This window comes from Lissotriton vulgaris, unplaced genomic scaffold (genome assembly GCF_964263255.1).
Source record: "Lissotriton vulgaris unplaced genomic scaffold, aLisVul1.2 SCAFFOLD_1361, whole genome shotgun sequence".
Lineage (NCBI taxonomy): Eukaryota > Metazoa > Chordata > Amphibia > Caudata > Salamandridae > Lissotriton > Lissotriton vulgaris.
In genome coordinates this window covers 531333-555562 of record NW_028240788.1, presented here as the reverse complement: position 1 = coordinate 555562, position 24230 = coordinate 531333, and the positions used below count along the sequence as shown (strand labels likewise).

The 24230-nt window shown below is 45.5% G+C and overlaps 1 protein-coding gene across 1 annotated transcript in view; it reads right to left on the bottom strand.

Annotated features, from left to right (window-relative positions):
• Positions 1–24230, bottom strand: part of LOC147672873 (monofunctional C1-tetrahydrofolate synthase, mitochondrial-like) — a gene marked incomplete at its 3' end in the record, with an annotated part of 195553 nt that overhangs the window by 56237 nt on the left and 115086 nt on the right. The window contains exon 3 of the mRNA XM_086947959.1: positions 11677–11727. Within this exon, the coding sequence (XP_086804085.1) occupies positions 11677–11727 (51 nt within the window). The remainder of the gene's footprint in view (positions 1–11676; positions 11728–24230) is intronic.

Sequence of the window (24230 nt, the reverse complement as noted above, 5' to 3'; positions counted from 1 at the left end):
TACCATTTATCAGCCAACAGGTCAATTACCCAACAGGTCAATTACCCAACAGGTCAATTACCCAACAGGTCAATTACCCAACAGGTCAATTACCCAACAGGTCAACCACCCAACAGGTCAACCACCCAACAGGTCAACCACCCAACAGGTCAACCACCCAACAGGTCAACCAACCAAGAACAGTATTCTCACAGAGGGCTGAGTGTCACACATCCGCTACATAAAGCAACAGTTCAGGAGTTCACCGAAGAACATGAATGTACTACTAAAATAGGTTATTATGTGGCTGAGAGTAAAAAAAAAACGTTCTTCCACGTCTTAAAAATTATTATTATTTATGGATTTATACTGCGCATAGCTGCCCCAGCAACGGGCGTCCCAGCGCTACAAATAAAAGCATGAAACTCAATGTCAACATTGAAGATTTGGGTGGATTTATAGTAGAGTGGTTCGTAACCTGTGATCCGGGGACCCCCAGGCGCTTGAGAAGCCTACTCAAGGGGTCCGCAAATGCTTAGAGGATTAAGTAATATTCACAGATTGATAAAGATTATATGAATAAAGAAGCAAATTTTACAACTGAAGATTTAAACGTTCTATAAATGCGAAGGAACTTGAAATTGGAGATTAAAAATTAAGTTAATATCCTCAAATTGATTAATGGGAGCAGTGCAAGAGAATCAAGCCGAATACAGTATGGACGATGAGTGGCACCAATCTAATTTAGAAACCCTCGACCTTCCCATCATATTTTCTTTTATATTTGCTTGCAAATTAAATAAAGTATTTCGTAGTTTATGTATTTTTTAAATAATGTTTGTTTTTGTATTTGTGTATTGTTTTGCAGTATAAATCATCTAAAATGCTTAGGCCTGATCCCTGGAGTCCAATATTAACTCAGTGGGGTTCTCTCGATTCCAATATTTTTTTTAGCAGGGGGGGGGGGGGTCCTCAGAATTTGAAAGGAAAAAAAACACTACTCTAAATCATTGCAGTTCTAGCTACACCTTTTTAATCCATTCCAGTCAAGTCCATTTTTTTCAGCACACAACTCCTACATTTCATTCTTTTTTGCTTGAATTCACAAGCGTATGCTCTGTTAGAAGATCACACACACTATGCATGACCAGTGCTAATAGAGTCAACAGGTAGAAAACAGCAAAATAAGACTGAAATAGCTGTTAAAATAATTTCAATTCATTTTTCTTCATAAGGAAAACATTTGCTCCACTACACCGAATATGACAAACTTGTGCGGAATGGCTACATTTGGATTTTATTGAAATAAGAGTTAAAACTAATTTGATTAATCTCATTTGGGTTAGTGATCTGGCCTTTGGGTTAAGATTAAGGGCTTGGGTAGAAAATAAAGACTTTAGGCTCCAGTGTTTTTTTAAAGATTAGTCTTCCAACCTTTTAACTAGTAACTGAAGCTTAGCTGTGATTTGGGAGGTAGGGGCGTCTGGTTTGTTTTAGCAATTACATTCATACTTTTGTGTTGAGGGATAACCTAGTGTGTTTAGGTGTGTAGCTTAGTAAACTGAGACTCATTCACCAATTAGGATTATACATTTAGCTTAAAGCTTAGTTTTAAGCTTGATTTGGGGTTAATCGGAGACTCAAGAGATGGACAAACATTAAAATCAAAGAAATTGTCCCAATAAGAAAGTAGTACTTGTGAGTAACAACATTCTACCACAAAGAATTTGGAGCAAATACACTGCTGCCTGCTTCCACTCACACCGGCTCTACTAATCTGAACATATGAGTAGAGTAGCCTACACCAGAAGAATGGCTTTATGTGAGGAATATTATACAGATCAACGAGAGAGAGAGGACTAGGTAAGCTAGCCCGTATCCCCAGTATTATATATGTAAATCAATGTGGACTAGCTAGTTTAAGGGAGGCGGTTTTTAAATGACTCAGGTACGTCAGCAAATGGATAAGGAAAAAGCACTGTTTTCCTTAGAAAGCCCTCACCCACCGACCTAGTCGGTGGCATGCTTCATCATCGGGCCCACCACAGTGGCACCGAATGTGCCCCGGGTGTGCTACAACGCCAGGTGACTGCGGAGCTGGTATATTGCTGAGTGTGCAGTGAAGGGGTGTGATAAGTGAAGTTTAAAATGCTATACAAGAGGTCCCAGCACCCGAGGGTTAACAATATTTAATAAACTGGGCCTCTGTTAGCAGGTTAAAAAGGCAAAAGGACGTTAAAGGAGTGTTACGATGACCTCCGGCGTCCAGTGTGGTCTACATGTTTCAGCCAGTGCCCTTTAATTCTAAGCTGGCTTTCCTCAGGACCAAAGAGAAATGTGAAAAGGTGCAAAATTATAATAAACTTAACTTAAGTGTGTGTCTGATTTTTACTATGTGTTGCGCACGCTAAGGCGCTATAACTGTTAGAGGGGGATTCCCTCAAGCTTTTTCTGTTATTTCTCAGTAAAAAGCCTCATGGGTCGCCTGGCAGAGAAAGAGACCGAGTAGTTCGGTCTGGTTCCTCCTAGGACCTAGTAGTCCGTCCGTGGCGCCCGATAGGTCATCGTAACACTCCTTTAACGTCCTTTTGCCTTTTTAACCTGCTAACAGAGGCCCAGTTTATTAAATATTGTTAACCCTCGGGTGCTGGGACCTCTTGTATAGCATTTTAAACTTCACTTATCACACCCCTTCACTGCACACTCAGCAATATACCAGCTCCGCAGTCACCTGGCGTTGTAGCACACCCGGGGCACATTCGGTGCCACTGTGGTGGGCCCGATGATGAAGCATGCCACCGACTAGGTCGGTGGGTGAGGGCTTTCTAAGGAAAACAGTGCTTTTCCTTATCCATTTGCTGACGTACCCGAGTCATTTAAAAACCGCCTCCCTTAAACTAGCTAGTCCACATTGATTTACATTTATGTGAGGAATACCTTTATATAAATAAAATATTGACTACAAAGTAAATATTACCACAAAAATCCTATTGATAAAATGCCCTAAAGTGTTCATGATGGGAATCAGAATTGTTCATTTACTCTTTAAATGTTTTACTTGCAGCTTACAAATGGAGGGGTTACAATGAGCCCACTTCACTTTTGGCACATGATTGGGCATAATTGATGAGCTTAGAATTTTGTTTAATCCCAACCATTGTATCAATCTTAGTCCAAACAAGATTAATCACAAATCATCCAAATCAATACAACCCATTAATTTGTCCAACTGAGAGTAAATCAGCATTTCCTTTATTTTCACAAAGAAACAAGGCACTAGTACCCCTTATGAAGAGGTGTGAATAGTGTAGATCCCTTAAATCAGATGATAAAGACAACTGAGTAGGCACGGACAAATCTAAACTGTAGGGTACACCTTTTCTCTGGATACCAACAAACCAAATACAATAACACAGTAAAAGAAGTCCAATAAGCATTTAACAGACTGGAGTTGCTGTGAGTTGCCAAAGTTTAGATTTGTAAGAAATGATTAATCTTAGTGATTTTGAATACATTACCAAAATGTTACATAGATGGCGTGAGATTGCCCCAAGATAGCCCGTACTTGTCTAAAATACACAACACATTGAATACAACTATTGGCTACAGAATACCCATGAACCTCAAACTGGCATTAGTGGGCATTGAGAGGGAGTATTTGCTACTTTTAGCCCGACTAAGTTTCTCAAAACTATACATTTTGAAAATAACACATGTTCGTGGGAAGGAATATAACTTTTTTTTGATAATCAAGTTTATTGGATTTTTTAGAGAACAAAGATACATTGGTAGCAAATCATACAAATTATTTAGATAAAGTACAATCGAGAGAAGACGACAGACTCATAAGGCATTTGTGGAATGAGTACAACACTTGCTTATAAATATTCATGTACACGACACATTCAAATTCCTCAAACGGGCAGTAAGTTGAACCATTTGCCCCATATTTGGCCAACAACTTTAGGGCAACCCTGGGCCTCAAAGAGGGGCTTCTCCTGAATACCACACCAGTCCACTCCCCGTCTCCATTTCCACTTCATAGGTGGCTTGGCTTGGACCAGAGTGCCGCTATATCGTGCTTCGTCACCGCCACCGCCGTTCCCAGGAAGAGCTTATCCATCCGGGATCCATCAAGGCCGTCAAACACCCACAGGATCAGGCGTAGCGGGTCGTGGGTAACCTCCCACTCTAGGGTTTGTAGAAGCTCAAGTTCCACCCCCGACCAGAACGGTGCAAGGACGGGACATTGCCACACCATGTGGTAAAAATCAGACGGGCGTGGTTGAAGTGCGTGCAGGATGGGGAGGGCCGCATGCGAGCACTGTACAGGCGTGCTGGGGTGAGGCATGCCGTATGGAGATAATAGAGTTGGACTAGACGCAACTTGGAGGAGGTTGTCAGGGTCTTGGGGGCCAGAAGGGAGTCACTCCAATCCGCCTCCTCCAGGCGACCCAGTCACCCCTCTCAGCGAACACGGAGCAGGTCTAGGGATGCGGGCCATTGTTCACTAAGGAGGGATAAATCCGTGACACCCCCACTCGGCCGAGGTTACCCATCATCACTTGGACCTCCAGTGGGCTAATTCCAGGAAGGAGGTGCAAGACGGAATTTGGGCCTGGAGGGCATGCCTTAGCTGTAAGTATTTGTAAAATTGAGAGGAGTGGAGGGAGTAACGTTGTTGTAAGTCTGCAAACTAACTGACATGGTCCCCCGCCCAGATGTCTCCTAATAGCGAGATCCCGATATGGTTCTATCGACGAAAGTCTTGGAGAGAAGAGACCTCTTCCAGCCAAACCCCACTCCACAGAGGTGTCTGTCTGGTGAGTTTCCGGTCGCATTTTACGTGGCGTAAGGCTGTTTGCCAGGCCATAAGCACCATCTTGGTGACTTTGGGGGGAGAGCCTGTGGTACGGGGTTCCCATACAGGTAGGCTTGGATCTGTGTAGAGCCCAGTGACCTTAGTTCCACCCGGTACGCTGGGTCGGACCAGCAGCCAGCGAACCAGTCGTGGCTCACAATGAGCCTCGTGGCCCGGTAGTAGAGGTGAAGATTAATCACCCCCATGCCCCCGTCGTAGGGGGGTATGCGGCAATGTACTAGGGGCATTGCCGCCTCCCGCCTTCCCACAAAAATTGGGTGAGGGCACCATCCAATTCCCAAAACCAACTGCCTTGGAGATGGGTTGTAATATGTTGTAAAATTTATAGGAAACAGGGGAGGACCATCATTTTAAAAAGGGCACTCCTGCCAAGGGGGTTGAGAGGGAGAGATTGCCATTTCCTGAGGTCCGCCTTGGCCCTGGTGACCAAGGGCGTGATGTTCAGGGCCCACTCGAGTTCCGGGAGGAGAGCAACCCACATTCCCAAGGAATATAACTTTCGAATATTTATTTACACTTAGTGGCACGAACTAGAGCTTGTGAACATTATAGGGGATCATTGAAAGGATTTTGGTATTGTAACCATGGAAGGATTATTTTACATTTGGACTACGCAACTCCTGAAAAATGAAGTGGACTTTGAATTGCCATTTGTATTTTGCAAACAGGTTATGGAATTTTTTTTGACGACTGGATATTTTAAGCAGGCCGTTATCCACAAATTACCTGTGTAACCAGCTTCAGAAACTGAGAAGTTGAAGGGTGTGGTAAAAAGGAGTCATGCTCTGTACTTTTCTTTGTTGCTAATTTACTTTATGGTAAAACAGAAGAATTCTACAAATTGTAGAACCCTTCCAACCCCGGTACAGCTTTGGTTCAAATTTAAGTAAGATGTACCCTACTAGACATAATAAAAAGTTATGCAAAGTCACTCATAGCTGCCTGGTGTCAAACAGGATCTTACTAAACACCTGTGCTGCTGCCATAACCTCAGAATGTGCACAGTAAGGTAGATCCAATTTATGGCTGGTCACAGAATCCAGTCAATACAGGCCCTGAAATCAATCACAAGTGCACATGATCAATGCTATGTACAGTAAATTGGCTGAAGGACCACAGCAAAGAATAGATTCAGAAGTTGATCCTCTACTGTGCATTAGCAGATGTTATGCATACTGGTTTATAATGTTTTTGTTGGATTGTCGGGAGGCATTGAAAAACGTCATCTAATGGATGATCCTTGTAGCACATAATGTGTGATTTTTATATAAAATAAAAAAGAAAAGGAAGGAGACTGAAATCTTTTTAAAGCAGTGAATGTGGCTCATATGTTGGACTGTCTGTATTTCTTCCTTTTTTAAACTAGAGCAACACCTCAGCGTTCTGAATTTTACAAAATACAGCTATTATCAAAACCATTAAAAACCTCGAAAAATATGTGAAGATTGCAAACATGTCAAATTAACTCACTTTTTAAGAGCACATTCATTACCAAGTTATTGAAAAATAACTTGGGGATACAGCTGATTGTTCAGTTGACATGGTCTCACAAAGAGAAAATATTGGCAGATAAATGATGGATTCAAAAGAAAATGGTTTAAAAAAAACACAATTGGTGTGCGTTCCAAAAGCAACAGCTCAAAAAAGAACTACTGAAGTCTCCACAGGTAAAATGTTTAATAGGACAACGTTAGCCGGCCTCTCTGCATCACTAAAAGACATGCCAACAGATAATCTCTTTGAGACAGACATATTTACCAGATCTATGATCTACAAGCATTGTCATTCAGCGTAAGAATACTCTGAATCAAAACATATACATTAGGAAAAATCATTAAGCAAGAGAATTTACAAAAATCTGCAGTTAAAAACGTTGACCTTCTTAAAGAAAATACAGCCTAACTTGAGCTACAGACAAAAGTAACAAAATCTTCAAAAGAAGTGCACAGAAAAACAATTTAATTACTAGCAAAGAATGAATGACAAAGGTGTAAGAGTAGAAGACAAAACTACATATATATGCTTTTCAAATGCACAGCATGCAACTTTGAGGGATACCTTTGTGGTTAGAGGCCAGTAATGAAAATAGAACAAATACCTTACGAATTGGAAATATTAACAGGATACCTTTACAACATCTTGTGAATACAGGCCATCTTGATTCTGGCTGCCTTTGAGAAATAGTTTAAAACCATGCTAATTTGAGCTGGATGTATATAATGATGTGGCAATAATGTCTGTGCTAAACTGAAAGAGATTATTTTGATCTTTAGGCAGACGTTATTCGTAAGAAAGTGGATTTGGGGCGAGTGATTACCCAGCTCATTAAATTAACCAGAGTTCAGCCCCATTTTAGGTAACTCAGAGTGGACAAGCTTAACTTGGGGCATGGTGTAAAGTATTTATGCAGTACCAAAATAGTAAAGTCATAACACCAAGCAATAAAAAATCCAAACTGAATTAAAATGATCGAGTATAATGTAATAAACAAAAATTACACCAAAGTGATACCAATCAAAGAAGGAGAACTGGAGATCTGAATTTCAAATGTTTCAAGTAAAAAATGTAGCACAAAGCAAAATATGCCAATGATAGCCTATGGAAATGAAATGAATAGATGAAATTTGTATAACGCACAGCTACCTCCAGAGAGGTGTCCCGGAGCTGGGGGGCGTAGGGAAGATGAAGCAAGCTTATGCCCCGAGTCACATGGTGCTGGGCTAACCTGCCACCGGCCCGGGGATCGAACTGTGAACCCTGTGGTCCAGAGTCAGGCACCTGCCCGCTGCGCCACACCTCTTCCTGGAAGAGGTAGACCAGGACTGGAGTGCAGTTCCAGGCAAATGGGGCCGGAGTCCGATTCACCCAGTGGATTGGTCATAGTAAAAGTCTGAAAGTAAAAAAAATAAGTAGACATTTCATTCAAATCCCAATGCAGAATAAGGCTTTGTCACTTTTTGAGAAGAACAGCCCTTGTGTGGAATGCAGATTAAATTGTAGCTGCTGCCGCAGAACCGAAGGCTCTATACCTGAAGGTTGGTCCTGTTAGAGCTTTGAAAAGTTCTTGCTGAAACTTGTCTAGGTCCCAACGCAGAATGGGACTTTAGTTTTTTCAGATTTTCCGCAGGTCCAGAAAGAGTTCCTTGGAGGGAGCCTTGCTGTTCCACATTTATAGTTAGCACTGGATAGTGGGTGGTTGTGAGTTCCAGACACTGCCTTAACACTAGGGTCACTAATCTTTCAGGCCCTGGCCGGGCTACATTTTTAGTAGCTTTTATTTGTCTTGCTCCAAACAGGGCAAAAAGCAATGTTTTGGGGCAATTCCTATATGGCCTAACACTTCAGCCACACTAAAATGGGGGGGTATTCTATGGAAGTTACTAGTTTCGTCCAACAGCCAACACTAAATTCCAGTTTGAGGCACACCCTGAACCCACAACAAAAACATATGAGAGATATTGACTAAGACTGAGCAGGGTCCTTCAGCAACTAGAGAGGGAATACAAAATAATTGTGGTCTGGTGCCGATAGATCCATTTGAAGGGTGCAAAAGTACCCAGACAGTTATTTCAGGCAGGAGGTGAGATTGACCTGTCAAAAGAAGGAGCTACAGCCCCACCCTTCATGTCCAGCTCAGTTCCGAGTAGTCATCCTTGCCCTTTCAGGTTGGCCTGTCAAAGTGGTCTATTGTGCAGCTTCTGGAAGGAATGTCACACTTCATTAAATGTCAAGCTGTTGGAGAGCTAATGTACAACATCCTCCAGGAGCTTCAGCCAGTGAAAAGTTAACTTTCTAAAAACTACTTCTCATAAATATACCTTAAAAAACAAAGGTCACCAATGAATTTGGCTTTTAATACAAAAGTGGTTGAATTAGTGTTCTGGCTGGTCCAGATACAGAATTAATATTTTAATCTGTACTCTGGTTTTCTTTGTGGGGCAGTCAGGCCAACCATAGTGGACATAGGTTTTGGGGCATGGTCACTATAGGGACTTGACATTAATTTTCTACATGTCCTACTTTTTAATTTGATGCACCCTACTTTATGGCCTACAAGGCCTATATAGGGGGGACATATTAACATTTAAAAGGGAGGTCTGTGTCTGTCAAAAATTGTTATTTTGAAAGTCAAATTGCAGGTTTTACACAGCGGCAGTCCGGCTACGCTGGTATGTTATGTTATGTTATGTTATGTTATAACTTTTTGTATAGCGCACAGATGCCGCAGCCAAGAGGCGTCCCGGCGCTTTTGGAGATAGAAGACATAACACAACAGAGAAGACCCAGCACAGTGCTATACAGCAGAGAATAAGTGGGTTTTTAATTGTTTCCTGAACTGAAACAGGTCGTGGATGGAACGAAGAGAGGCAGGCAAAGAGTTCCTATAGGTAGGCCTATAGGTATGTTTTGTAGGTCCACTCTGTTGATGGCACAAGAGGTGCTACAGTCTACAAATTGCATTTAGCTTCCAGGCCCTGGGTGCATTTTCTAAATCATATACTAGGGATTTCTAGGCAAAGTTTAACATGTCAGTTAGGAATAAGCCAATTTAGCCATGTTTCAATCGGCTGATTGAAAGGAACGTTACCATTTAAGGGTTTGCCAGAGCTACACCATGGACATATTGTGTGGCCGCTGAATAACTTTCTGCATTATTTTGTGGTGCAACTACTAAGAACCATTGATTGCGATTGGGAATACATTTTCCATGTTGTAATCTCCACATTAAGGGCTGAATGATACACCCCTGTTCCAGGCTTTGGAATAATTTAATCCATCATTAATTGGTGACCAACCTCATTTGCTGGGGCGTTGACCCTTTTATAATCTAGGTCCCCTTCCCGTCCTGAAGAAGACCCGCAGCTGAGGTGTTAATCCTCCCTTGACAGCAATAGGGTGAAACATCGACAATCCCCCCCCCCATTTTGACGTCTGCACCCCTTTTTTCATTCTCCCTTCCACCATTGAAGAACTGTAGACTGAATGTATGATTAAAATACGTGGGGCAGGCGTTATATACTAAGTGAATAGAACCTTAGTTACGTTGCAAAAATATTGGCTTACTCTTTACTTACCTTTCTCTTTTCACTTGAGCACCTGGCAGTTTCGCCAACTCTTGGGATTTTTAAATATTTTGTATATAGGATTGTGAAATTAACTTGCTGACTTTTGTGCTGCTTTGAAAAACATCGGTGTTCACAATTATTTTTGGGTATCATTATTTAGACTACTAACGCGTTTGGCTGTCTGTTGCTTCTTTCTCTTTTTTACATTGCAGGATAAAATCCTGTGGATTAACTCAGATTTAATATGAGTTGTGCATGCATTGCTGTGTAATGAATTGTGTCTAGGACCACTTTTTCTTTATCATTCAGTACCCAGGTCCTCTGACCAGTTTTGTGTTTACCCCATTTTCTTAATAATGTTTAAATCGGGAGCACAGGCACTTTACAACCGGTTAGCAGAGGTAAAGTGCACACAGGTCTAACACCAGCAAAAATTGGGTCCAGAAAAACAAAATCAAGGGCAACTGCAGCAAATGCTGATTTCGTACAGTATTAATCACTCTTTTCTTCCTTACTTTTGTTCTTCCCATGAAGTGTTTTAGTTCAATGTATATTGTATCTCAAGTGTTTTATCAACTGTTCTGAACTTGGGGCACCTGTTACTGTCACAGTGTACAATTTGAAATCTAAAGAATTGAAACAAAGAAGTCTGAATTAAATATTGTTTTATCTGTTCATAAACCATCCATGCATCGGAAAACCTTAACAGAATGTTCGTGGGAAAACAGAAGTAAACTCAGACTGTATTAGATGAAGACTGTCACCTGCCATTCAACTTCAAAGTAGGTTTTCACAAGCTAAACTTTAAAATGAAATATAGGATATAATACTCACTGATAACGATTACGCACCTGGAATTCAGTACTGTACCAAATAACTATTTTTTCCCATTACATATGCCAAAAAGCCTTTGTGATATCTTGTGAAAAGTGGATCTCCTATAATAAAAGTTAAAAAACAGTTTCAACCGTTCCATTTGTTCTAGTTGTATATGAATAAGACTAAGAATTTTCCATTTTATTCACATTCTGTTTTATGGGGCCAATTCACAAAGACGTGTAAGAGTACGTAACAATACTATACATGATCTTGCATGACTTAGCGAATTGAACCTCAAAACATCTCAAATGTGAATAAAAACAGAACTTCTGAACCCTATTCATACACAGTTAATACATATGGAAAGGCTGTGCCTTATCTTCTCTTTTACCTTGCAATGAAAGAATAACTGGTGGGGGGGATCATTGAGAGGTGGAGATTGTGTTCAACATATGAAGTAGAGCACAATCAGTATGCCTCCTGATGACCTATTTGCCACCGCACCAATAATACTGTGCGGGAAATGATGCTGCCTCATTTGCATGAGATAACACCCTCCATGCAAATGAGAACTAAGTCTTAGGGATTCATATAGGCACACAATGAGTTTGGCACAAACCATATGAGAGAAAGGGGCCACAAGGGTGCAAATAAATAATCAAACAAAAAACATTTTGAACCAAAAGCACAAACTCCGGTGCGTGTCTGTGCCACTTCGAGTAACACGCCCTCCTCTTTTTATTTTGAAATTTTTATGTCATTATTTTAAGACTGCCCATTCTTTGTTATTGACCATTTAAGTCTATGTAGACATTGGTCTACCCATTTCAAAATTATGCAATACTGGGTTAACATGGATAGATTAACAAATCACTTTTACATACAGAAAATGTTAAATACTGTCAATATCAAGAAACATTCAATCCTTACCTCTTCTGCAAAGTTTTTGGTTGTTTCCAACATCAAGTCATCATCAGAGGCCTTAAACAGAAGACAAGACAAAAGTGATCATAGGGCAACTAAGGTTGAATTGTAACAACATTTAAAAGTGTTTTACTTTAATGTCGATTGCTGGGTATTAAACTTGTTCTTTTAGAGGAGTCATTTATAATGGGGAGAAGACAGAACAGGACGTGCTCTCTTGGCAGCTTGTGATACCACATGCCTCAATCAGAATATATTAAAATGCCAAGGAAAAGGTCTATGAGATTATGAGGCATGGAATGCCGGAGAAACTGATTTTATAGACACATTGGGTATCTAGAAAGGGGCAGATTTAGGAATTATGCTACTGCAGGGTAAATGTAGGCAGTTGCTTAGGATGTCTTGTCCAACAGACTATTAGTTTGTCCGAGCACTGAGAAATTGCACAAAAATACTTTGAAATAGCTGCAGTCATGCGGATTCACTGGCTGCCTTTTTCTTTAACCGTGCAGTGCATGGCTCTATATTGCTTTTTCGCCTCCTATGTATTTAGGCACACTTTTGTCAGTCACTGCTAGATCAGGAACTACAAATGACTAGTTCAGGATTTAGATGTTTATATTCCTTGTATCTTTTTGATAGTCTTTTTTTTGTTCACATAAGAAAAATGCTGAGTTTTGGCTTCTGTCACGGTTTTCTTGCTTGAATGATCTTTTAAGAAAACCTATGAAAAGAGCTAAATTGGAGATGGGTTAGCATTAGCTATTCACAGCTAACTAGGGGATATACTGACGCTTTCAAGAGCGATGTTGCAGTTTGTTTAGCTGAATGTTTATGTTAAAGTAACTTTTAAAGCACAACAAATACCCGGCAGCGTCAAGGCGGTAGCTTTGTGTGTGGTAAGCATTGAATCATCCTTAACTAGAGTATAGCCAGGTTATTAATTACTTTCTGAAACCTACCCAATTGGTCCGTCTGAACCTGGGGACCACGAGTTTAAGAGCACCAATGGAACGACAGTTTCTCCCTGGACTGTACCTGTTGGACCCGGCACTTTTGGCAGGTTCACCCCTAAACTTTTTGCTTTTTCCTAGCCTGTTTTTGTGACCTGGTGTTGGTGATTTTAGGCCTCTGCGCACTTTTTCACTGTGGTACAGTGTAAAGTGCGTGAGCTCTGTGTGTGTGTGGTGAGTGACCTGCCCTCCCATAGGAATGAATGGGGAATATGTATGCCCAAGGTAGTTCGATGTGTGGGGGAGTGCAGGGTCGAGTTTGGTATGTGCGAACTCGTGAGATTGAATGCTGCGCAATGATCTATGTGGCATGATCGTGTCTAGTGTAGAAGTGCCACTTTTAGAAGTTGGCATATTTGTGTAATTTGTGCCTGGCGTGTGATTGGCTGGTGAGCCTGGCTCCAAGAGTCTGGGAGGGTCTGCCCCGGTGGTGAATGGAGTGTTTAGCATGCTGATGTGAGGGGAGGAGTGCACCTGGGCCTGAATAGGGCTGGGCTTTCCCCATACAATGCTGGCTCCACCCCTGTGGTGCATCGGATGTCCCTAGCCTGGCCTGTGAAAGGAGTTCCCTATAACCAGTTGTAGCTGGTTCTCATTGCCTGCACCCTGCTAGACAAAGGATTTCTGTGTATAAAAAGGGGCTGTGTCCCATTACAAAATGTTCTCGTTTCCGACTTGAATCCTGCCAGGGGCGTGCTGCTGCTTGGGCTCAGGGGAAGGCTTGCCTCCCTGGGCCCTGCCCAGCCCCTGGACACCTGATGGACTTTCCTTCTCTGGGAGCTGCTGTGCTCCACCTTATGTCCTGGACTGCTGAGGTCCTGGGCTCCTGAAGGACTTTGTTGCTTTATTTTGGCATCTAGCGCTTTGGAGCGCTTTATTTCTCCCCCAGCGCTTGAGAGCGCTTTATTTTTTACTTATAGCACTGAGAGCGCTTTACTTTGCCCCCAAGCGCTTAGTAGCGTTTTTATTTTGATTCTCAAGGGTGCCCACCCCTCATTTTGCTCCCATTTGTTTCACCGCCACGGCACAAGCCGTTTTTGATGGTGGCCGCCGGAGAGAAGCTTTCCCGAGGCGCCGCACTGTGATTAGCGGGCCGCAGGAGGCTCGTCCTGGAAAGCTGTGCGATGATTGGCCCGCGGCAGGAAGCGCAACTGAATGGCCGCGCTGCGATTGACCAGCGCTCAGGGAGACCAAAGAAGAGGATGGCGCCTGCTGCTGTGGGGCTCCCGTGATCAAGGGGGAGCCCCGCACCCGGAGGAGAGCCCCACGCTACAAGTGCCAGAGACCGGAGGAGTGCAGCTGCAGAACTCCGGTGAGTGGGGCTCCGTGTGGCAGACCTGGGGGCATTTTGTTGGTTGGCTCCCACGAGGTTTCTCCTGAGTTGGGGCCATTGATCCCAGAGTCCCGAGCGGGGCTCCAACGACAGGGGACATTTTGGTGAATCCGAGCCCACGAGGCTCCACTGGCTTTTTTAAGTTCAGAGCCCCGAGAGGCTCACAGAGGCACAGTTGTTTTACGAGCCAGAGAGGGAGCCAGAGAGGCTCTTGAGTGCCTCATCTGTGGAGAGCCTAGAGAGGCTCAGGGGCACAGTTGTTTTGGATGGTAGAGCCTGCGAGGCTCACAGGTGGTTCTTGGGCCCCAGTATTCTTTCAGAGAGCCCAGAAGAGATCCTACAGCTGCCCAGCACTTCGTGGGCAGCTGCCACGTTTAGGCCCCTGACATTGGGAAACAGGGCGTCCTAGCCCCAAAAAGGCCAGTTGGCCTAGGGACTGCCACAGGTGGTAGCTTATGTAAGTTTTGCGCAATTGTGTGGTTTTATTACACCTCTGAATGTGTTTTTGCGCTATTGAGTTATGTTCTAGCACCACTGAATGTTTATGCATCATGTGTCTTCCTTGTTCTTACACCTCTGAATGTGTTGGTTTATGCATCATGTGTTTTCCTTCCCTGCACCTCTGAATGTGTTTTGATGCATCATGTGCCTTTTCCCTACACCTCTGAATGTTGTGATGCATCATGTGTTATGTGTTCCTGCTTATACCCCTAATTGTATTGTGACACTTAGGTGGTTGTTCTTTCTAGCACAGGTGGTCCTAGTGAGGTCCTGGTTCCCTGAGTGACATTCTCCTAAGGTGGTTAGGGTTGCGTAGGTGGTACTTACCTGTTACCAGTGGTTACTGGTTGTGTGCTATATTTGCTAATTAGTGCTACAGGGATTTTATATCCTATATTCTATGTTCTAGAAGTGTTATTTCTACTAAGTGTTGATTCTGACAGTGGCCCATGTGGCCCTGTCCTGTAAATAATCCCTTGTGAATATTGCCCGTGCCAGGTGGCACAATGTATATTGTGTGATTACTATCTGATGTGTTTTGACAATACAAAAGTTATTTTTATATAACCTTGTGTGGAGTTCCTTTTGTGGTGTGCCTAGGGTGTTGTTGCTGTTGTGTGCGTGCGCAAATGCTTAACACAGTGCCTCCAGCATAAGCCGGTCTGCTCGTGCCAAGCTACCAAGAGGGTGAGCAGGGGTTATCTTGGCGTGTGACTCCCTTGCCCTGACTAGAATGGTGGTTTCTGCCTAGCTTTGGCGTCAGCCTTAGCCAACCAGAAATAGCCAGTTCTAACAGTACCATTTAAAGGATTTTTTTAAATAGTCTGGGCCTATGCCATGGAGAGATTTGTAGGCAAGGCAACGTGCTTACAATCTGATAGGCTACCCGACAGGGAGCCAGTGTAGCTTCCTGATCGTTTGCAAGACTGGCTTGTGTTTGGGAATGCCTGCCACCGATCTGGCGGCAGCATTCTGCGAGACCCGTAACCTAGTTGGATGTTGATGTTGCATGTTTAGGTACAGGCCATTGCAATAGTCTATCTTAGATAGAACTTGTGCAGTTACTACCCTTTCTGAGCCTTCAAAGGAATGAAAGGGAGAATCTTTTTAAGCATTCTTAAGGTGTGGACAAGATTGCATGGACCTGCAGTCCAAATTTTAGTCTGTTGTCTATTGACTCTCCCAAATTCCTTACATTGCTAACCGGAGAGGGCAAGGTACCCAGTTCTTCTGGCCAGCAGGAATGGGACCAGAGTTTGTGTTTATTTCCAAAAAGGATGACCTCTTTCCAGAGTTCAATTTCAAGCAATTTAGGTTCATCCAGTTTCCAATTGCTGCCATGCAGTCATAGAATTTCACACCTGTACTATTGTCAGAAGAGGTCATAGCTACCATGATTTGGGTGTCATCAGCATAAGACGGGAGATCAAACCCAAAAGCTCTTATCAAGGCTGCCAGTGGTTTAACGTAAATATTAAACACGGTGGTGTTGAGTGAGGATCCCTGAGGGACCCCACATGGCAAAGAATGAGGCTCAGACAGAAATTGATCCAGTGCCTTCACTTACTTTCTTTCAACTAGAAAATATTCTAATAGTGCCAGAGCGGACCACTCGATATAGACAGCCTGGAGATGAACGACCATATCAAAGACAGCAGATAAATCGAGCAGTACAAGCGCCACACTGTCGCCCCATCTACTATTGTTCTAACCTCTTCAGTTGTCTTAATCAGCGCTGTTTCGGTACTATGACCACTTCTGAACCGGAATGGAGTAGTATCTAGCAGTTGGCTGACCTGAAAAAATATTGACAGTTGCAGGTTCATAGCCTTGTATATGAGCTTCGCTGGTAAAGGTAGTCCAGAGATAGGCCAAACATGATTCTGGTCCTTGGGATTTAGGTTAGTTTTTTTTTAGCATAGGCAGAATGGATGCTTCCTTCCATTGGTTAGGAAAGGATCCGGACTCAAACATGGACTTGAAAATACTGGTCAGATGGGTGGCCACCATTTCTGCTGCTAAATTAATGACTGGCGGAGGACATGGATCCGTAGGCATGCCATATTTGGTAGCTTGAATTAAGAAGGTTACTTGGTTTATTTAAAGAGGAGAGAAATTGGTAATCTTGAGAAATTTCTCAATACCGCAGGTATGCCATCATGTCAACTGGTACTATTTTGGTCAAATTTGTTACAAATCTGAACCACTGTGTCTACAAAGAAATTTGCGAGTGTATCGCTAAAGGCCTGACTAGTGGTCGTGTTATTTCTAGGGACTAAGGCCAATTTGGACAGAACCTAAAAAAGGTCCCTCGAAGAGATGTTGGCTGCTTCGATTTCTTTGGGGTCCAAATCTTTTTAATTAGTTTTGTGACACAATACATATCAAACCACCAACATCCGCAGGCCTGCGGTGGCATAACTTTTCAAAAGCATTGAGTGTCATTTAATAACAATGGGAAGAGAACAAGGAGAGTGAAAAAAGAGGTCAGACCCAAGAAGGGAGACAGGCCGAGGAGGGGGAAGAGGCTATCATCTTAACCCCTGTTCACCCAGTGGGATGGGTATGCTCAGACGTGAGTCCCATGCTCTCCACACCACTGGAGTCAAGCTATCGTGGCTGAAGACGGCTGATAGCCAGAAACCGGTCCTAGGATGCTTGATTCCGGTCAGGAAAGACATAGCTTGGCAGTTCAGGCTGGACTGTTCCCATGAGGCACAGGGTCAAGGCTGATTTGCATATGGCCATGTCTGAACTGGGGTGGTGTGGAGTGCAAAAAAACGATGGTTTTAGGCCCAGATCTCTGTACTGGGGTGAATGTATGACATTGTTCTGCATTCTGTCCATCAACTGTTGTTTTTGCATCGGAAAGTGGCTACGGCACTTGTTGGTGGTGTTAAGTGAAGGATTCTCAAGTATTGAGGGCAAGAGAATTCCCAAAATTCTTCTGATAAATACTAGCCTACGGGTGTACTCCATAAGCACAGCTACTACCGCCTACAATTATGGGACCCTACTAGTGCTTGCAAGGCATGATCTTGCCAAATAGAAGACACAAACGTTCATGGCTGGGACGCCTTGCGGCAATTAAAATGACACTTCTTCCTAAGCACCTCTACACCATGCAACACTGCCTCTTCAGCCTCCTCCACGTGTCCGTGACAGGATACAATCTCTCATGTGGAATTTCATCTGGGAGGGCAAGCGAGTGTGGATATCCAAGGCTCGAGCTTTCCTTCCCCTGGCCACAAGGGGTCTAGGTGTTCTGAACCTGCGCTGTTATTACCAGGCGGCACAGCTGCGCTACATGCTGGAATTTTCCCGAACACTTACTGAAAAACACTGTTTCATTGATCAGGCTATCGCTGCCACCGATATTTGGAAGATACCATGGCTGCCGAAAACACATAGGCCGATGGGTATGTACTTCTCCCCAGTCATGTGGGCCACGGTCGGGGTGTGGGACAGGGTACAGCAACAACAGGGTCTCTCCACTCCAATATCACCACAAACACCCATAATTGGCAACCCAGACTACCCACCAGCACTTACGGGTGCAGCGTTCAAGCCCTGGCAGGAGGCAAACTAAGCGTATAGGCGACCTGTTTTACGCAGATGGACTTATGGCTTTCCCCACATTGCAAACCTGCTACAATTTACCAGATTCGGCGCACTGGTAATACCGGACGGTGACCCACCGGGCCGCTCAGCCTGGATCCACCCAGTAGACCCTCTACGGCATTCGAGAAGTGGTTCCTCACAAGAGCCACGGATGCCAAGCTACTCTCAGACATTTATGCCTTCCTGGCGAAACGATCCATCCCCTAGCCTCACCTTCCCAGGAGAAAGAATGTGAACAAACTTTTATGGATAGGGTATGGAACGACATACTCCACCAGGCGCGTTCCTCTGCATAAACACAACCAGCAAAGAGATGCTCCTCAAGATTGCCCACTACTGGTACAACACACCTGACAGGATGCTGCGTAGGGCCGGCCCAGGGATGAGAGATGTTGGCACCAGTATGGGCAACAGGGTACATCACACACATGCTTTAGCAATATCACAAGTTGGAATCCTTTTGGTCCAAAGTCCTAGAATCAGTCAATGCCATTTTTCACACAAACATACCCAAATTCCAGAGCTACATAATAGAAGGCCTTCACAATCCCCTTACATTCCCACTGCTATTACAGAGAGGCAGAGCGATCACCCTATTGCTGGGGGCAACAAAACAAATCCTACTTGCTAGGTTGGGAACGGATGTTGTGCCCACACACCAGGACTAGCTAATTAAGGTCTGGGACATATTCGGCATGGGAAAGTTGACTGTGCTGGCCACATAGCAACTGCCTCGCTTTGATAAAATGTGCCACCCCTGCATAGCCTAGGTATGTTATGCTGTCCTCTGCCCATTGGTATGGGTATTTGCCCTGCAGTCGAGTGCTCTCTATCTCAGGGATGGTCAGGCCGAGGAGCAGGGATTTCTGGGGATTAATCTTAAATCCCGATGTCACTCAAACCGCGTCCATCTCGGCTGAGACAGTCTCCAACAAGGTGTTCGGGTCCTTGAGCGTGAGAAGCACATCATCTGCGTACAACATTATCTTATGCTCTCTGTCCCCCATTCTGACCTCGGAGACAAGCTAATTACACCTTATTCTTTCGTCGTTCGGCTCATACAGAGTGTAAACAATAACAGGAGCCAGTCTGGTCCCTCTCCTAATAGTGAAGGCAAGTGACTTTATGCCGTTTACTTGTACATTTGCCTGAGGGCAGTGTAACAGGAGTGGATCCAGCCACGAAGCCTGGGCCCAAAAACCCAACCACTCTAGCACCCAGTATAGATAAGGCCAATGTACACAATCTAATGTTTTCTCAGTATTGATGGTTAACGCGAGGGCTGGGGACCGTGTACGTTGTATTTTATGCCAGGAGATAGCACAGTCTTTTAGTGTTGTCACTGCAACCTCTGTCCAAGATAATTCCTGCCTGATCCGAGTCAACCAATCCCAGCACATAGCGGGCTAGCCTATGTGCTAGTATGCTAGTGAATATTTTTGGGTGGACGTTCAAGAGGGAGATTGGGAGGTTTAAAGAGCAGTCCCTGGGGTCTTTCCCTGGTTTCAAAATCACTGATAGTAGCTTGGAGCATCGACTCCGGCAACCCTTCACCACCCCTCAAAGCATTTTACACCCATGCCAAATCGGGAACTAAGTGCCAAAGTGCATGTAGAAGTCCACCCTGCACCCATCAGGGCCCGGAGCCTTGGTGGGTTTTAGTCTCAGGATTGCGGAGGAGGACCTCTTGTACACTTATGTCCTTCTCTAACGCTACGCTCTAACACTTCGAAGGTGGACATGTCCGCCACCGGCAGAGACACAGGGGCCATGTACGCCTCAATGTCCACATCACAGAGTGGCTCAGCCCGATAGAGGTTCAGCTAAAAAGCCCGGAAGGCATTAGCTATATCCACTTCCGAGGAGCAAAGGGAGCCACCCATAGTATGTATCTCTGGGACCCGCCAATCTGTTACCTGCGCTCAAAAGTGGTGAGTCAGAATTCCCCCTGCCTTATTTCCCCTGCATAATATGTCTGGTGTATTTTAAGACTGGCATATTCTGCGCGTCCCATGTCTTTGCCTGCAGTTGTTTCCTTGTCACAGTCAGTGGCGACAAATTACCACCAATCCTGAACTGACCTGTGCGGATTCCAGATCTTTGAGCTGTGCTTCCAGCTTGCATCTGTTCTCCCTCCGCTCTCTATTAAAACCAGCTGATATACCCATGAAGTGCCCTCTTAGTACCAACTTAAAGATTTCCCAGAGGGTATTTGCAGACATCTTGGGGAGATCATTAAGTTCTAAGGAGTGGAGCACAGCTTACATATCAGCTTTTATTTTGTCATACGTTAAACGTTTAGCCACCAGTGAAGAGGGACAGGCATCTGCCCCCCCATGGGTGAATCGCAGCGTTAGAGGGGAATTATCTAAGAGTGAGGAAGCCCCAATTTCCACCAAATGTGTGTCCCAGGGTACGAGTCTATGCGAGCATACATCTGGTGTGATGCAGAAAAGAAAGTGAAGTCTACTGCAGTGGGGTGGATGTGTCTCCAAATATCCATAAAGCCTGCTTCACTCAACCACTGCCGCAAGCCCTTTGTTAGTCCCCCAACCTGTCTCATCCTTGGGCTGATCTATCTTGGTAGGCGTCACCGCCCACTACTATTTCCCTATCAGGAGGGGTGAGTAGCAGGCCCAGCGTTTCCCTGAAGAATGCCTTCTGCTGCTCGTTCGGGGCATATGTGGTGGCAACCCTGAGTCTGGTAACCTGTATATTGACTTGCAATGTCAACATCCTACCCAGGATCTCCATGAGAATCTGCTTCACCTTACCAACAAATTGAGTCACAAACAATATTGCAACCCCCCTTTTTTTTTTTTAAAGTTCCTGCGGACAAGTACTATCTATCCAACCAGCGGGAATGCAGTCTCCGCCAGTCTTCCTGGAGGAGGTGGGTCTCCTGTAGCAAACATATCACATTTTGAGTCCTTAAGCAGAACCAGTACAGCTAGCCTCTCAGCAGGGGCGTTAAGGCCTCGGAAATTAAGGCTATTCAGGGACACAACCATGGGGGGAACTATTTGAGGGAGGCTTTGTACCCTCCGCAGCCAGACCCCGACCATCGATCCCACCCCCTACAAAGACTAGGGCAAAAAAATAACCTCCAGTAACGGAGAGAGTGGGGTAAGGAAAGACCGAAACAAAGTTGAAACAGTAATAACACCACAGTGAACTTCCCCCTCCAGGGGGCGGGTGGGGGAGAAACACTCAAAGAACCATAGTGAGTTGGGTCCATGTCTCCGGCAGTCACCAGTGGACAACCAACAGGATGGAGGTTCGCCAGACCCTTGAATCACTGCCTGGCAGGAGTGGCGGGCACTCAAGCCAATGAGGGGCTGCTTCAGCCGGCCGGGTGAAGAGAGTCATCGCAACTTTCTTTCTGCTGAAGATGGTGGAGTATCCTGGACCATTGCTGTCTGCTAACCGCTTCCATCGTTTTGCCCACGATTTTCTTTCCTGGTCTTGTGGAGCGGCGGTAGCCCTGTTGTTACTCTCTCAGAATATCGAGCGGGCATCTCGGGAGGCCCCTCACCTCCAAGATTCGGAATGTCTAGCAAGCTGCGGGCTTTATCCAAAGTGGGAATCATTCAGACCTCTTCTCAAAAGACACACTGGAGATGGAAGGGGTGCCCCCCTTTGTATCAAATTTTCTGAAGCTGCATATAGTCCGGGAGAGGTTTTAAGGAATCTACGTCACCGAAATGTGTTTGGTGAGAGGTCCTGATACAACCAGATCCGGAGGCCCCCAAATTCAAGGTCTTTCAGGTCTCACGCAGCCATCATTATGGCCTCCTTTTGCCGGTAATAATGGAGACAGGCAAGTATATCTGTTGTTGACCCAGCCCGGTTGCAGCCTTCCCACACGATGGGTGCGGTCAAGAATAATGTCCTGCTCCTGCAGAGATGGGGCTACGTGCTTGAAGAGGCGACCCACAATGTCCTCCAGGTTGCCGTGACTGCTTGCTGAGGAACTCCCTTAAAGCACCAATGTCTGTTCTTCGAGCATTCCAATTGATACCGGAGCTCCGAATTCTGATCGCGCAACCTCAGCAGTTCCTGGGATTGACCCTCCAGCTCCTCTTCCCTAGCCTCTAGATTCTGCTCAAGCAAGGTTACGTTCTCATTCAGCACCTACACAACTTGACAAATACCTTTAATATCAGTGGCTAGGTCTTGTTTGAATCCTTCCACGGAGACTTTGCAGAACTCAAACAGCCGCTCGAGGAATAATTTAGTAATAGGGGAGTCATCTTCCCCCCCCCCCCCCCCCCCCCTTCCCAACACCTCGCACCTGGCCACCTCCTCCACTGCCTCTGGGTCTCCCACTCCCGGGGCCACCTCCGATCTTTTTGTGGAAGACTTGGTAAACATCTCCTTCACTGACATGTCCTTCGCGGTCTGGTGGGTCGACATATCTGCTCACCGGCCAGTACTGGTACCCCTCAGGGCCGGAGGTCGCGGTCGCCCCAAGCCCAGCCACGCCTTTGGCGACAGATTCTCTCAGTGGGAAGGATGCCACATGAGGCAAGTGAGCAGTCCTCTTATCCCCTGCGGCCTTTCAGCACAGCCTTGGATGGCGCCTCCACCTGGGTACAGCGTATATGCCACACTTGGGATTTAGATGAAGGACCCGGGTCGTAGGTCAGCATACAAGACAGGACTGTCCACCTCCCTTTGGACCACAGAAGGCTGTCACCACGCGTCCTCGTTACCATCCCAGATAGGCTGCACCTCCAGCAGTGACCGTATCCAGGAGCTCCAGCAAATACGCCCCCAGCCGCCGTCACGGTTGTTGAAATTCTCCACTAGCCCACCATTAGGCCCAGAGAGCTGTAGGGCGGCAATGTGGGCGTCAGCACAGGGGCAGCCCCCCACCAAGTGTAAAGCTATGATGCCTAAAACCCCTCGCGTTCACCACCACCCCCCAAAGGGCGGGCTAGCCGAGGGCAGGGAACAGCACACAGTCCTGGGGATGGGCCGGTCCGCTACCACCGGACCGCATAATCTGTGCTTCCACACACCCTCGTCCCTTGCAGGTCACTCATCCAGCGGCAGCAGTCGAGGGGCATCAACTATATCACCACAGGCCACAGCCCCAGTAGCTGGAGCCCCCTCCCCACTAGCTCAACATCCAGCCCTGTGTCCCCCAACAGCCCCACAAGAAGCAATCAGTGCTGCTTCGCAAAGTGGGCCCTGACCCAGACGGCGCTTCAACAGCTCAGCCTCAGCACCGCACCACACCACACCACACGAGAGATAAGGCCTCAAGTCACCCGTGTCATAGGCGGCAGGACCGAGGAGGCGGGGCCTACTCCACCTCACCCGGCCTTTAATAGGTGCATTGTCCCGAAGCTCCCGGCCCCCTCCTTCCCCGCCCCACTCACGATTTTGTCGTCTGCAGGGTGGGCCAACCGCCGCTCGCTTCCTGGTCCAGACCTTCCACGCGGGGAGGCCACAGGCTCACTTTCAGCCGAGGCTCGGCCCCGCCACTCAGCACTAATTAGATCACCACATCGAGATCCTGCAACAACTGCCACTGGATCCGCAGGGTCCAGGGACCACAGGACTCCTCGGCCTAATGGGCATTCTCATCTCCGGCACCTCCCACACCGCTCACAGGCATCTTAGCCTGTTCGTATGGCGGAGCTCAGATGGCTGCGACCTACTCCTCTGCCATCTTGAACACACACCTGCTTCGATTTCTAGAGTAAATTATGCAGTTTTTTCCTTGAACAAGAGTGCTTTGTAGTTCTCCACACAGATTTGATATTGGTCTCTTACATCTTTATTATTTTCTTTCCTTCATTTATGTTCTTGTCTTCTACAGACCTGCATCTGTAGTTTAAAGTTCTCAGTAAACCAAGGGGCTGAAGATTTACTCCTTCATGAATGCATTACTCTAAGAGGGGCCAAAAAGGAATACGGATGAGTTTCGACATTCAGTGTAATCCCGGGATTGGTTTCCACATATCCAACGTGTGTGAGCAGCGCGACTGCTAATGTTTGATTTAGTAGGCCTGCCTGTACTTTATCCCAAGCAAGAGATTTAAAAGACTGATGGAGAGGCTTTTCAGAGGCATCTGAGGTTT